The sequence below is a fragment of the Rhinolophus sinicus genome, linkage group LG10 (genome assembly GCF_036562045.2).
Source record: "Rhinolophus sinicus isolate RSC01 linkage group LG10, ASM3656204v1, whole genome shotgun sequence".
NCBI lineage: Eukaryota > Metazoa > Chordata > Mammalia > Chiroptera > Rhinolophidae > Rhinolophus > Rhinolophus sinicus.
In genome coordinates, this window is record NC_133759.1 from 52,641,307 (window position 1) to 52,657,550 (window position 16,244).

The window sequence follows — 16,244 nt, forward strand, 5'->3', positions numbered from 1 at the left end:
TGCTCCTCTTCATTAGAATAAGTGACACATTATTTGCATACCAAGCTGCTCAGACATGGAGGTACCAAAATGTCCTGATGACGTCTGCAATTCCACATCATCACCAACATTTTGGATCATAATTCCATTTTAAATTAGTTTAACATACTCTATATATACTCTAGATCATTTTGCCTTGGTCAACAACTAAATTAGGTACTAGGTATAAAGAAAGTGAAAAGAACAAACCACTCTGTAGCATCAGCAGGAGTTTGGACTAAAAAATATTCAGAAAGAAGGTAGAGGGCTTGGAGTAAATTCCACCTCGAAAATTTCTATGCTTAATGCAAATACTTTTAATTGTAGCACAAATGTTATTCAATCACCAAGTTCTGTAGCTTCAGCAATATGCCCAGCAGTTCATTGAAAGACAGAACTGAGTTAATGACCTTGTTTTTTCAGAGACAGGAGGGAGTGTAGTTTCAAGAAAACTTCAAATATCAGACTCTTTTCCAAAGGCTATTAATTGGTAGGAGTGTCCAATTTAATAAATGAAGCATTTTTACCATCGCTAACATTATGGTTTATGAAATGCTACTAGTCCTGCCCAAGTTCAATTCACTCCATCAACCAGGAAGCTACACACCTACAGTTTAGCTCTGGGAACATGGTAGGCACAGAGAGGGTGGTCTATGGGGAATGAATGGAGAGATACCATGTCTTGCTTCTAGATGTTTTTCTCTCTTCAAAGTATCCCTGAGAAAATACCAACGTGTACCTGGCAGAAGTGAGCCATTAATTCACTCTTATGTTAGCACTTGATTCAACTATTAACAGAGGACGAGAAGCACATACAGCTAGTACTTATTGAACAGTACCTATAACTAGTTTCTGGATTTTACTGAATTTGAAAAGGTTTCATTTGTTTTAGAATGCTAGGTATACTGGTTACATTACTAACTACTCAGCAATAGGTAGAAGAAAATACCCTGCCAAATTATGGGCTAAGTGTTCCATATGTACTATCTCATTTAGTACTTACAACAACTCTGTGGAATAAGTATTATTATTTCCTCTAAGTTTATATAGATAAGGTAACCGAGGCTCGAAGAGGTTAAGAAATTTGTTCAAGGTCACATAAGTAAGAAGCAGCAAAGCCAGGACTCAAATCCAGGTCTGTCTGATTTGAGCTGGTGCTCAAATCAGAACCATGGGAGTCCACTGCTCTTGACTTCTTGGTTTGGAAGAATGAAAACGTAGACACACTTGACATAGGGCCCTGTTTGGGGAAGGCCCTGAGGGTGACAAAAGGGAAGGCTGTATATTAGGTGGCCCAGGGCAGCACCAGGCCTGTGGGCACCTATGGTTCCACCTGAGAACACCTGCACAGTGAGAGCAGGGAGATGAGTCTATGTGTAACACACAGGGCAACCTGACCCCAAACAGGTGTTTTGCAACAATGCAGTATTGTTGTAGCTGAAGCCAGTCAGGGGTCAGACAGACATTTGCGAATTCTTCAAACAATAGAGTATTGTTAGAAAGACAGCTGCAAAGACATATTTGAGTGGCAAATTCAAAGAAAAACAGATGGCTTCCCCTGGAACAAAGAGTATTATATACCCTAGAAAATGCAGAACTTTATATAATGGGCTGATGCTTTTAAAATTCTAAAATAATTTACAAATTCACCTTTCTCTAACTTTGTAAAGCACAAATTATATAGGTTGACTCTTATTTCTTAAAAAAATATGATGACAGATATGCTCTACTCCAACACTGTGCTCAAGTTTGTCAGGGAGGCAATAAAACTAATCCTTTTTCATTATCCAAAGGAAACTGTTTGACAATAAAAGGAAAAGAAAATTCTCATATTATACCTAAAATATCTTTAAAAGTGTCTTTCCATAACTCAGTTTTGATTTTCCAAAATGGAAATGTGAAATTAAACTAAAAAATTATATGTGACTCATTTTACAATTTTTTTTTGCTACAAAAAGTCACATTTTTTTTTCCTAAAGAGAATACCTGAATTTATAATTGGTAGCATATTTTGTCTTTTTTATGAAAATAACCATTCTTCAATAAGCTCAAACTTTTTCTGGGATCACAAAGCCTGTTAGATACGTCTTTTTTATTTGTTTTTTTAAAGATGCACATAATGACATTTGTAGGTTTAAAATGATTCATTCAAAATTGTTTCCAGGCAGTTATACATGTGGAAAATTTTAATTACCAGCTATCTACATGGTTGCAATATTACCCAGAGGGCTGTATTCCTTCTTAATTAAAAATATTTGAACTTCATAATTGAGAATTCTATTGAAATATGAGTGAAACCTTGCAAGGAAGAAATTTACCAAGCAGTTAGCAAATCAGTTTCAGTAAGCATTCCTTAAGAATTACTAGTATCCTTCCATATTGGGGGATAAGAAAGACAGTTGTCCTGTACCTGTTTTTGTAAGCCATTTATTTTCCCTTGTCATAAGGTTGCTTCACGCTGACACTTTGCAAGAGCTCAGATTTTCGGGGTATGTCCACGCACCATTCCTGACTGCAGTACCTTGATGGCTAAGTGGATAGCTCAGATCTGCCCTCAGTGATCTGCAGCCCAGTAAATGACATGACCATGGCCTCGTTGTTCAGGTTCCAAACCTAAGAGTCATCCTCGATTCCTCCTGTTTCCTCTTCCCTATACCCTGTCAGTCCTGCCTCCCGAATCTGCCAGCGATCTGCCACTTCTCTTCATCTCCGCTCTGAACTATGGGAGTAATAGCTCATCTCCTCTCCCTGTTTCTATTCATTCCTGACACAGCTAGAGGAAACTTTCTGAATGGAAATGAAAGCCTTTCAAAGACTTGGAATCAAGGCCACCCTTCTGACCACGGCCTTCCTGACGTTATGTGATCTGGGCTCTGTTTACCTCTCTGACCTCATCCTCTTCTACTTCCGTCCTGCCCATATGTCCCAGCTACAAAAATGCCCATTTCAGGAGCTTTCTACCCACTGTTCCTGATGCCTAAAACACTATACCCAGGTTCTCTGCATGGCTGGCTTCTTCCTAAACTTTAGATCTCAACTCAAATGTCACCTACTCAGTCAGGTAATACCTAAAGTACCCACCATTCTGCCCAACCTGTTACTCTATTATATCACCCTGATTTTCAGTTCCCACACCTTTATCAGAGTTTACAATAAATTTATGTACTTGTTTGTTATTGTCTGTATTTCCCAACAGAATAAGCCCCTGTCTTATTCTGTCTTATTCAGAATAAGCTTATCTGTCTTGGTCAGTGTATCTCTAGCCCCTGGGAGAAAGTCTGGCCTGATAGATGTTAACAGAAGAGAGATGCTCTTACTTATCCAGATGTAGAACCAGAATAGCTGTACCCCATCTGCTGGAGGTCCTTTATTTTAGAGACCCAGCTTAGGTGGCAGAAATCGCCACGTATGTGTCAGTGCTCTACATATAAGGACTACCATGCTAGCCAGCCACCTGCATCACATTACTAGTAGATGGACTTCTAGTCCAAGGATAAACCTCAAAATTTTCTTCTTGCATCAGTACGTTTCCTATGAGTCATACCAACAGACTCCTTCTAGGACTGACTGAGCTTACCATGTCTGTATTAGAAGCCAGTACTGGGGCCTCACTAGCCAAAGTATTAAATCTTAAATATCTTGAAAGATAGAAAAGTTTTCCATTTAAATTAAATCCATTGATGGAGGCAATTAGGTAAGAAAAAGAAAGATAAGATCTAGATTGGAAAGGAATTAGAACTATCTCTATTTGCCATGACATGATCTTGTATATAGAAAATCTTAAGGAATTCACAAAAACACTGTTAGAACTAATAAATGTTCGGCAAGGTTTCAAGATACAAAATCAATATAAAAATCAATTGTATTTCTACACACTAGCAATGAACAAGTCAAAAATGAAATTAAAAACAACTGCATTCACAATAGCATCAAAAGAATAAAATACTCAAGAATAAATTTAACAAAAGAAGCGCAAGACTTGTACACAGAAAAGTACAAAGCATTGCTGAAGGACATTAAAAACACAATAGAAGAGACATCCCATGAATTAAAACATACTATTGTTAAGATGGTAATATTTCCCAAATTGATCTATAGATTCAACACAATCCCTATCAAAATAACAGCTGCTTTTTGCAGAAATTGACAAGCTGACCCTCACATTCATATGCAAATGCAAGGGACCCAGCACAGGAAAAACAATCAAGACAAGGAAGAATAAAGTTGGAAAACTCAAACTTCCTGATTTCAAAGCCTACTACAAACTATAATAATGAAGATAGTGTGGTACTGCATAAGAACAGACATATAAATAGAATAGAATCAAGAGGTCAAACATAAACTCTGACTAGTACAGTGAACTGATTTTTCAAAAAAGGGTAACAAGACAATTCAACAGAGAAAAAACAGTCTTTCAACAGGTAGTACTGGCACAACTGGATACCCACATGCAAAACAATGTAGCTGAACTTTCCAACATATAAAAAAAAAATGAACTCAAAATGGATCAAAGCATTGAATTTGAGAGCTAAATTTATAAAACTCTTAGAGGAAAATAGGAATAAATGTGACCTTGGATTAGGCAATGGTTTCTTAGATATAATACCAAAAACACAGCAACAGAAGAAAAAGATAGATACATTGAAATTCATTAAAATTAAAAAACTTAAAAAAAAATTCAAAACGTTTGTGCTTCAAAGGATACCATCAAAAAATGACAACTTACAGCATGGGAGAAAAGTTTTGTATATCATATACCTGACAAGGAACTTGCGTCCAAACTCTTACAACTGAACAATAAAACAAATCATCCAATTTAAAAGTATAAATATCTTAACAACAAAAAAAGTAGGTAAAGGAGTTGAATAGGCATTTCTCCAAAGGATATATACAAAAGGCTAATAGGCACATGAAAAGATGCTTTAGTTGTTACAGAAATGCAAACTCAAACCACAATGAGATACCATTTCTCACACAAGAGGATTGCTTAAATAAAAAAGACAGACAATAAGACGTATTGCCTTAGGATATGGAGAAATTGGGCCATGTCTCCCCACTACCCCCAAACACACACACACATTACTGGTGGGAATGTAAAATGGCACAGGCACTTTGGAAAACAGTTTGGTAGCTTCTCAAAAGTTAGACATAAACTTCCATATGAAACAGCAATTCTACTCCTACATATATACTCAAGAGAATTGAAAACATATGTCTACACAAAATCTTGCACATGTTCATAGAAGCATCATTCAAAATAGCCCCAAAGTGGAAACAACCAAATGTCTATCAACTGATAAATCAATAAGCAAATACAGCATATCCATATAATTAATGATTATTCAGGTCTAAAAAGGAATGAATTGCTATATATGGATGAACCTTGAAAACATTATGCTAAATGAAGTCAGACACAAAGGCCATATATTGTACGATTCCATTTATATAAAATATCCAGAATAGGCAAATCCATAGGTACAAAAAGCAGATTGGTGGTTGCCAGAAATCTCGGTGGAGAGGCAGAATGGGGAGTGATTGTTAATGGTTGTGGAGTTTCTTTTGGGGTGATGAAAATTATATAAAATTGGGTAGTAGTAATGGTTGCACAACTTGGTTAGTAAAAAAAAGAGCTAAATTCTATATTATGAGAATTAAATCTTAGTAAAGTCATTACAAAAAAGCCACCCCTATGGGCTCCTGGGATCTGAGGGAACATTACTTCGTGGAGTTAGTAAGCACACAACATTGTTTTGAGGAAGCTTGTTTCCACAGATTCTTACCTGCAAACATCAAGTGGAGAGAATGTTGATTATTAGAATCTTTTCACTATGACCATGAATTTGTTTTCAAATGGTGTCTCTGGAAGAACACTCCACTTGTACAGTAAATTCACTTTGAAATGGGGCAGACTGCCTGTGCCTTGAACAATTTTATATCCTATTAAACTGAGATGATCACATCCACGAATGTGAGCTGTAGATTGTAGCGATCACGTGGGCTGAGATCAAGTTTTATTAGTTTGATTTTTGACACTGAGGTCAAACCTTTCTGCACAAATGGGCCTTTATCCCCTCATCAAAATAAAGCTCCTCTCCCAAAGGGGTGAAACCCTCGGACGCGCTTGCTCTGTCAGTCTCCTTAGCTATAAAATGGAATAGTAATATCTCAGAGGGCTCCAGTGTGGAGCAGACAGGTGTCAGGTTTGCGCTGTGTTGTCTGCAGTGAGCAGCTGTAAGAAGGGTCTTCTGAAACAACTCAGATGGTTTCTGGAAACTGTCTTACTCTAAAAGCCTCTTAAATGAAGAGCGTGGGTCAGGGAAAGTCCCTGCTCTCTCCCCAAACTTTGATCCCTTTGCTCCTTTCAGTACTCCCCAGTATTATCAGAGTGCACTATTTTTTTTAGGCAGTGTACTTTGCTGAGCGGCCACATACTTAAAATCCAATTGTACCTGAAGTTCCCAAGCTGATTGGTTTTATTTCTACAGAAAGATAAAATGATTGAAAAGAAACAATCTTTTGGATATACAGGATGACAGATTCTGCCTAGTGGAAGGTGGTGGCAAAGAAATTAGGGGGAAAATGGAGCGGAGTGCTTCCGCAGACTTGCTTTGGTTCTGTTTTTGGCAGTCTAGTGTGGCGGCAGTCTAGTGTGGCTGCAGTCAAGTGAAGCAGCGTTGTAGACTAAATCTGTAATGTTACTTTTCAGCTGTATTCCAAGTATTAGCACAACCAAAGAAAAAGTTACAGTTGGGTAGAACAAGAACATTTGTTTTAGAAATAGTTTCAAAAATCAAAAACATGCAAAAATACTATTGACCACTTTCATCCTAAATGACCATAAAACAAATCCATTTTTGCTAGGTTGATTTACTATTTTCTTATGTGCGTGTGCGCACACATGTACACATGCATGAGAAATAAAAAGCGATTTCCGTTTTATCTTTAGATGTTTCTTGAAAAGGCCATCATTTTTATGACTCAGCACATACTTGTGCAAAATAGCACGGTAGACACAGCCAGTAGTTCTAGACTCAGAAAATCTAGGTTTAATTTGTAACTCCCCAACTGTTCTCCTTGAATAAACTACATAACTGTTCTGAACTTTAGTTTCCTCATCTGAAAAATGGGGATGATGCTAGTCTCTACCTCTCAAGGTCACTATGAGGATTACATGAAATACTTCATGGAAAAAGTCTTGGCATAATGTCTGGCACATAGTAAATGTTTAAGAAATATTAGCTATTTCCATTTTGTTGATGATGATATATATGTCTATTACCTGTGGTAGGTAACAATTAATCCACTCTAAATTGTTTAGAACACAATTGTACCAAAGTTTTCCACTGTAACACATATAGAATACTTAGGACATGACAAATACAGAAAATCTTTAATGTTTTTAAAAAATGGAATATAAGTGCCATTTGTTCTGCATAGCCTCTGGTTTCTAAGTGCAGCTATGGGGGAATTGAAGGAAGAAAAGTACTTACGCAGGAAGAAAAAAATCAATCTGATGGACATGAATATAGCCACCAAACCAGCCTAGGGATTTATTCAATGACACTGCTTTACTGTTAACCTTCACTCATATCATTTATTATTTGGGGGAACTGCTGCAAAGAGACCAGAAAGTGAATAGAATAATGATGTTTTTATGGCTCTTAATGTACATTGTTATTGAAAATCTGTCAATTTTACTGGCAAGCCTTTGGCTCAAAAATAAGATCTTCATTTATAATTTGCAGGCAGTGATAACTAAAATAATGAGAAGTAACTGGGAAATAAAAAATAACTATTATGATAATTATCTTTCTCGTTAAAAACATGAGGCCTTCTATTATCGATGGGATGTGCAATACTCTTTAACAGCTGCTGCTACTGAGTGAAAACACATCTGAATAGGGAAGAAAATACATTACTGATTACCCAAATGATGAAAAATAGATGCTGCTGGAAATGTGTGCAAAGCGGGACAGAACAGCACACAGCAGGGTCTATTGCCCACATATGTAAACCAGAGGGAAACCACTTACAGACACTGCCGGCATCGGTTTCAACGTTTCCCCTGAGATTTCCTTTAGGGAGCTTTGGACTATTGAAGCTGGCACTTGATGGGCTGGTAGGTCCTTTGCTTTGATAATGGGATCTGGAGTTTGCTGAGAGGACTCACTCCTCCTTCCAGGGGGAGAAAGGCATGGTGTTGGCACCAAACTTGTTTGAAAGTTGTTTTTATCTATCTGCTTCGCCAAGGAATTCTGGCTTTCTGATGCATCTGCTTCTGTGTAGGCACTTTCTAGATATTCTTCGCTTGTCCGCCTTGCAGCCTTCCCCAGCGTGCTCTCTAATGTTAACTGAGTTAGCTCAGAAGGACTAGTTGTTTGACCAGGAGAACCCTGGACACTGTGGTTACCCTACACAGGGAACAAAGGGAAAATCATTTTGAGCCAAAACATGTGGTAAGTGATTGAATACAGTTTCTTAATAAGTTCATATATTCTACGAATAAACCAAAATACATACATATATACATATATTTTGGCTTATTCTTAATAAGTTCATATATTCTATGAAGAAACCAAAATATATCCATATATACATATATTTTGGTTTATTCTGCAATAGAAATATAAGTAACTAAACACAGCAGTGTAAAGAGATATAAATCAGGTGCTAAGTGCCCTGCTACATCTAGTACCGCTGGTATGGAAAGGTGTAGTTTTTACCACTGAGTAACAAGAGAACATTTAAGAAATAGTCACTCAAATGTATTCATTCAAAGAATATCTAAAAGAAGAGTATGCATCGGAAGTTACGTAAAACATCTGAGAATTGTATACTTTTACTTCCTGATAAGCTAACTCCATGGGAAAAGAAAGAACTAGAACTTATGGTTTTTAGCTTATAGGGAAATGCTACTCTAAAAATAAGTGGGCCTGTCAAAGTATTTTTGAATATTATTGTAGGGCAGTTTTGTTGTTCAAGAGTGCTGGATGATAAAACTTGTTTGATGAAATATTCTTCTTACACGAAAATTTCAATTATAAAAAGTGTTTTTCCCACAAGATATAAACCTCATTAAATATAATTATTTGGAAAGCTGAATGTGGCAGCTAGAATTTTACAAGTGTATAGTTCTGGAATTGCCCCTAGGAAAGCAAGAGTTTAAATTTTTAAAATTTGAGAAAGGAGGAATTACAAACATAAAATCAATGGCCATGAAAGTAAATAATGGTAACAAGAAATATAGTGCTATTTCAGTTGGTAGATTTTTCTGCTATAAAATAATAAATTTAAAGAAAAAACTAATATGATCATTGCTTGTACTTGCTATGGTAGATTTTTCCAATTTGTCTTATCTAGTTAAGTACATAATAAATAAATGGATGTTAAAATGATAAACTAAGAACAAAAATATCAATAAAAAGACAGTAGATTTTAAAGACATTATTTGATGTCTGATAATGTATATTTTACATTCAGTTTCAGTAGCTATTCCCCTACCCTTCTATTTATAGCCACACACAATCAAACATCCAGTTATTTCCAAAGTTTGGCGTTTTTAAACAAAATATTTGACTGACTGATTAAACTGTTCAGTTTCTTCCTGAATGTTTGGCCATCATACACACTAACCACACAGATCACTACCTAAGGTGAAATTTCCCTTTTGGTAGAGATGAAGTATATGGGAAGGTAAGAAGAGAGCCTACTCAAGGTTGGGCAGAGGATGAGAGGAATTTATCAAACCTTCTTTTTTTGAATGAAATCTATTTATAATAAACAAATATAATTTAAAAAGGCTTGAAATAAACAAAAATCATGAGTTTTTCAGCATATCAAAAATTGTTCTCCATTTTATACGTATATCTCACATTAAGATGACAACAAAAGTACATTATTGTCCAATATTGCTACAAAGGACAAAATAATTGTGATACTTATCCTGATTTTAGGATATCACTCTCTTCTCCCTCCTTCCCTTCAGTCTTTCTTTAAAAAAATTTTTTTTTCATTTTTCAATTACAGTTGACATTTAATATTATATTAGTTTCAGGTGTACAGCATAGTGGCTAGACATTTATATACCTTACAAAGTGATCCCTCCATAAGCCTAGAACTGCCTCCCAACATCATAGTTTTTACAATATTATTGACTATATCTCCTATACTGTACTTTACACGGCAGTGACTATTTTGTAACTACCAACTTGTACTTCTTAATCTTTTGATCTTTTTCACCCAGGCCCCCTGCCCCCACCACCTGGCAACTGTCAAAATATTCTCTGTATCTATGAATTTGTTTCTGTTTTGTTTGTTCATGTATTTTGTTTTTAAGATGTTAAGTGAGAGCATATGGTATTTGTTTTTCTCAGTCTGACTTACTTCACTTAGCATAATATCCTTTAGGTCCATCATGTTGTCACAAATGTTAAGATTTCATTCTTTTTTATGGCTGAGTAATAGTCCATTGCATATATGTACCACATCTTCTCAAACCTTTAACTGGAAGGAATCTATCCATCTGTATGTCTCTCTGTCTTCCTCACCATGGGCTAAGTATTGCTCCAGGAACTGCAGATGCTGGGAATGTAATGGCAGATCAAACTGAATCCTGGCCATGCAGGGGCTTTTTCCCAAAGGGCAATGAGGAATCATAGAACGATAGGACGCAGGGGAATGCCACAATGGTATAAAACAGGAGGCATGGGTTTGTGTGAATATTGTTTGTGGGGTGTCTAGAGTGTTTGTGGAGACAGTACAAAGGGAGGTCAGTTACGAGACGCTTAAACTGTTCTGATTAGAAATGCTGAGGTGGCTGTGGTGGTGATGATGGGTAGGCGGGCTGACTTGAGAGCTCTGTAGAAGGCAGAGCCTGCTGCACTTAGTGACTCTGGAAAGCTCTTACAGGGAACTGTCATGATCCTGTCATGAAGCTCTTCCCTGACCCCGTCATGTTATAACTTTCCCTACTTGTAGGAAGTAGGTGGGATTAGTAGACAACAGGGCTCTCAAGAAAGGTACCCTCAGGTCTTATAACCTCTCTTAAGACATAACTTGCCTGTCTGTAATAAAGAATGAAAACTGCAGAGTATCTCACGATCTTTTATGAACGTTTCTTCTTGGCACTCATTCTGGGCCTAATTTTCTTTGTCTATGTTGTTGGCCTGATCTCCTGATACATATATTTCTTAATAAATGATGGTGAAACTATTTTTTCAGAATCTCAGATAGGGTAAAAATGGTGAGGGGTGTCAATCCCTGGGCCCTTACTTTATGTCTAAAGACTGCTCAGAATATTTCCGCCCTTGCAACAGTACTGCAGGCACTGGGCAACCCTCTCTGCTGTACACCACTTACTGGATGAGCTTGTCCTTCACTGTCGTTCTTGGAACCCTGAAAATACTCATGTGGTTGAAGAACCCTGCCTTCAGGCAGAAAACTGGAAAGAGTTCCAGAGACCTGAAAAATGCCTGTTGTCCTAAATTACTAGGGAACGGAACGGTGATGTTTGCAATTTTTATTGCATAGAGACAAAACAAGAATAAAAGTTTTGTCTTGTTTAGAGAAGGTAAACAGAGAATATAAACATCCCCCCTCAAGCCTTAGTTCTGAGAAGCTACTGGTAGAAGTGGATAGATATATATATATTTTTTTAAAATTGAGTCTGGCTGTTAGTGGACTATCTTCTCCAACTTTTTATTTTTAATTCAGGTTTAATTTCCTATAATTGTTATACACAATTGGCAGTGGGATTTCTGTGACCAAAAGACCCTCTATGTTCTCATTTCCATCATATTTTCACAATAAAAAAATAAAGACATATACTGTGGATTTAAAACAGATTGGTCCTAAAAGAAGACCAGTTAAGTGGAAAAGGTATAATTTATGACTCTTTAGGCCCAAATCTCTGGATCACTCTGGGATTCCATTTTGTATATGACATAGGCATAAATTAAGAGCTTTTGCAATAAACATTAGTTCAATAAATAGCTATCAAGTTCCTGTTACGTGTAAGGCATTTCCTAGGCACTATGTAAGATACACAGGTAAGAAGAATGTGGACACTGCCCTCAAGAGGTATAAAGTCTAATACTAGCGGAGAGATACATTACTACAAAGGTAATCATTTCATAAGGTAGAAGGTAGTAAATGCCATTTTAAAAGTTTCAGATGTACTATTATGAGAGGAATGCATGGAAAACCAGATGTTTGCTACATCATTTAAAAAATACTTTAAAAATCAACTCATTTGATAGGAAGTCTATTTTTTCCACCTGTGTTGTTGGGTCAGAGTACAGCCTTTTCTTCCTTCCAGTGGTTCACTCAGGGGTAAAATATATATTTTTTTGCTTGACATGAGCAGTGATTATTTACACAGAAATATTCATGAGTATGTATATGAACATTCATCACACATTTTTCCTAATGTGATAGGTCAAGACGTGGAGGTGGGCCAAGAAGTGGACAGATTTAGCTGTGTTCCCTGGTGAGTACTCTCTGGGTTGCATTGCATTGCATTTCCACGGTAATATGCTTCCATGCTATTTTAAATATATGGAAAACACAAATAACTAAAGAATCTGGAGAAGGTATAAAAGTCTTGCTTATTTTGGCTGCCCCAGAACCACTAAATCTGGTTTATCCCAGATTCTGAAAGGAGAATTAGGATAAATGAGAAAGGCAAGATGATATATGAGACTAATATTTTGATTTGAGTTGGGTCAGCTCTCTCCTGTGGAGAGGAAATAAATGTAGAATAAAAAATAGTATAGTATTTCCTAGGAGTGTACACTGGCAAAACCCTATTCCTTTCTTTAGTAATGCTTTTGCCTTCCTAAAATAGATGATACAGGTATGGACGGGGTTGATTGATCTCTCATATGTAATTCATTTGGGCTCAACATGTTTCGGGATTAATTTTTTTCTATATAACATACATTTGTCATATGCATAAGAAGTTAGCTTACTATGGTCTGATTGGAAAAACAACCACTCTTTTCCCTTTGGTTTATGGCTTAGCTACTGAAAACCTGGTACACAATTGCATATAATTTTTCAGAGGAGTAAAGAAATGGTCAAGCTACTTTCGCATTCCAATCATCTGTTAATCTGTTTCTCAGAAGAACAAATACAAAATACTTTTGCTTTAACTTAATATGTTTTGTTAAAAGTACCAAATCTCTTGAACTGAGTGTCTTTTGGGCTGAGAAACATTTGTTTGTTAAATATTCCATCGAACCCCAGTGCCAGGACCATCAATAGTCGTCTGATTAACTGCAGCACAGCGTATGTATACTGAAGGTGGGGATAATTTCCCCAAGGAACCAGCACCTCGTCTACTCAACTAGTCTCTTAAAAGGACATGCAGATTGGCATTTGGACAATAAGTTCTGGATGCACAAAATGGATTGCTCTTGCTGAGCTGTAATTTAAAAAAAGATAATTTTAATGACTCTTGAGGGCCATCTACTTGGAGCAGATGGGACCCAGGCTCTTTGTATCACAACTTCCATGTTGAGTGAGTCAGGATAGAATCCTGTTTTAGCCTTTGTAGCAGTGGATGATCATAGTTATTTATACTTCAATTGATTTTTAAATTCAGCTCACTGTGAATAATGTCTTACATAACATTCTTAAAAGTTCTATAACAAAAGACATCTGCAATACTCCAAACACACTTTGATGGCAGTGTTGAATTTGTAATTGTGATCCAGTCAGCAGGGGTTTTCACTTTTGTCCAATGTTTTGGTAACTAAATATGTGAGCTGACAGTACCTTTTAGTTGGACTAGCAGACAACAGAGATGATACAGGTATGTATTTCCAATGTCAACCAAAGAGCACAATTATTTGCAGAAATATAGCTACAGTCATAAGAGAATGAAAAAATCATTTCTTCTTTGATGATAACTAGATTGACCATTCAAATGTATCTTAAATGGCTTCACTAACAACAATCCCCAAGATGTATTTCTACTTCCACCTCGTGAATTTTATAGGAAACTATTAAAGCAATACAGTTTTCTCCGGGTGGCAAAGATAATTGATAGGGGTGTCTTAGTATGCATTTTACTAGTTTATAAGCAAATAAGATGAAAGGAAGATATGACTTTCTAACAGGTCACTAACCTGCAGCATGCTTGGTATTAAGAGGGGTTGGGCAAATTACTTTTGTAAACATCTTTACCTATAGCCAATGATGCTTCACAGACAAATCATAGAGGAAGTTACAGGGATTATACGGGACGGGCAAACATCATATAACTATTTGGGGAAAATGATGAGACTACTTTAATGGTTCAAGACAAAAACATATATTTCTATAAGTTAGACTTCATGCTCTTTTAACTGATGACACTTTAAAGATTTCTTGTGAACACTCCTATCCACATCAAATATTATCTGCAAGATGTTTATCTTTTAGCAAAAGTTGTAGAATGTTATTCTAAGCAGACAAGAGTTTTATAATCGTCTTTACCTGCCTATAATAATGAAGAGCCAAGTCACAGGAACCAAGGGACCTGAGACTTTTTCAGAAAAGAACAGAGCATCAGAAGATAACAATAAAAACATGTAGATGTGAACAGCCTAAAAGAATTACACAGAATAACATTAAATGTGCCTGGTAGGTTTAGATAGTGTGTCATGTTGTAATTCATAATACATAGGGATAAAAATGCAAGGTGATGTATTAAAAATAAAGTCCTTCTGTATTTTTTCCAACACATAAAATGTACTAAAAAACACCTTGAGAGCAACAATACTGGGAAAGCTGAGAGGAAGGGCTAAAATGATCCTCTTAATCTGTTGTTTGTAATTTATCCTTTAGGCTTCCACAGAGTTAGATGGAGAGAGGATCTGGAAGCTTCCTAGCTAACTTGAATATTATAGTCAGTCAGTCCACATAATTCATATCCAAATATGGATATTTTTGGTTCAAATGTTCCAATTTGGACTGTTACATAAGACAGACTACCTGTCTTTGCAAAAAATCTGCTTTAATATATGATCCACAACCAGAGTTTGAGGAAAAAAATGACAGTATTGCTAAATGAAAAATTAAATTAGGGGAATAAGAAAATATTAATATAAAGCTAACTATTTCAAGTTGCAAACCAGATGTATATACTAGAAGCCACATTGAGAATAATGGCATAAGATACAAAACAGAAATAACAGTAACATACTTTCCTTCTTTCAGATGCTGCAATAGTATGAAACGTGCTGTGTTAATAGCTTTCCTAAGATAATTCATTTTACATGGCAGTCTTGATTTTATAGCTCTCCACAAAATATAGTTCCATACTGTGCTTTTCAAATAAAATGTACAACTTCAAAATTAATTATCAGGACTATTAGTATATATGACTGTCTAAGGAATAAAATATATAGTAAAGCAAAGACTAAGACAAGAGCATATACAAAAAAAATTTATACTTTTGAGGCTCTCACACTAATGAAGATCTCAGATGTGAATTAATTATTAGCAATTTAAATTACAAAGACAATATATCACTTAAAGTTTATTTTAATTAGCCTTTATTACCAAATGTGCTTTTCCTTTATCATAATAACATGATTTAATTTTTCCTAGTTTATATGCTACTGAATACATCTAATTTCCCTTTAAAAATACTCAATGGTCTAAAATCAAATCAAGTCTTTTAACTACAAGTTTTAAACTTCAAGCTTAATTAAGTCATGTAATTATTACTCATTCGTCCATCATTATCTATAACATGACATTATGTTTTCCTTAAACATTGTATGTTACTCTAGGGATATAACACTCTAAAATAATGCAACTAATAGTAAGGATGCCTTAAACAACTAAACTGATTTTTCATCAAAGACAATATAATATGTAAATAAGCATGCTAAATGTGTAATCCAATTTCCCACTGACTTATACAGAGGGTGCCAAAAAAAATGCATACACCTTTTAAGGAAGGAAAAAGCTGTATTAAAATTGTAATTATACATACCGATAACAAAAGATGAATACAAGCCATGTGTATACATTTTTTTGGCACCCCCGGTATAATTAATAAATGGGAGAAGTAATCCTACAGGAAGAGAATTTACAATCCCCCGCAAACAAACCAATTTGATAAAGAAACGATCGTTATAAATTCTAGAACTTGTTTACATAGCCCTGCATTTTTGTTGGTCGTATTTTTGCGTTTTAGTTTGTATCTTGCTTTTGTCTCTAACTGCAAACCCCAG

The 16,244-nt window shown here is 35.8% G+C and overlaps 1 protein-coding gene across 3 annotated transcripts in view; it reads right to left on the reverse strand.

Annotated features, from left to right (window-relative positions):
• Nucleotides 1-16,244, reverse strand: part of CFAP20DC (CFAP20 domain containing) — a 256,111-nt gene that overhangs the window by 68,735 nt on the left and 171,132 nt on the right. For 2 of the 3 annotated variants that reach the window (XM_019724118.2, XM_074313195.1), the window contains one exon: nucleotides 8,052-8,429. The exons of the other annotated variant lie outside the window; for it this stretch is intronic. In XM_019724118.2, the coding sequence (XP_019579677.2) occupies nucleotides 8,052-8,429 (378 nt within the window). The remainder of the gene's footprint in view (nucleotides 1-8,051; nucleotides 8,430-16,244) is intronic. 3 annotated transcript variants of the gene reach the window in all.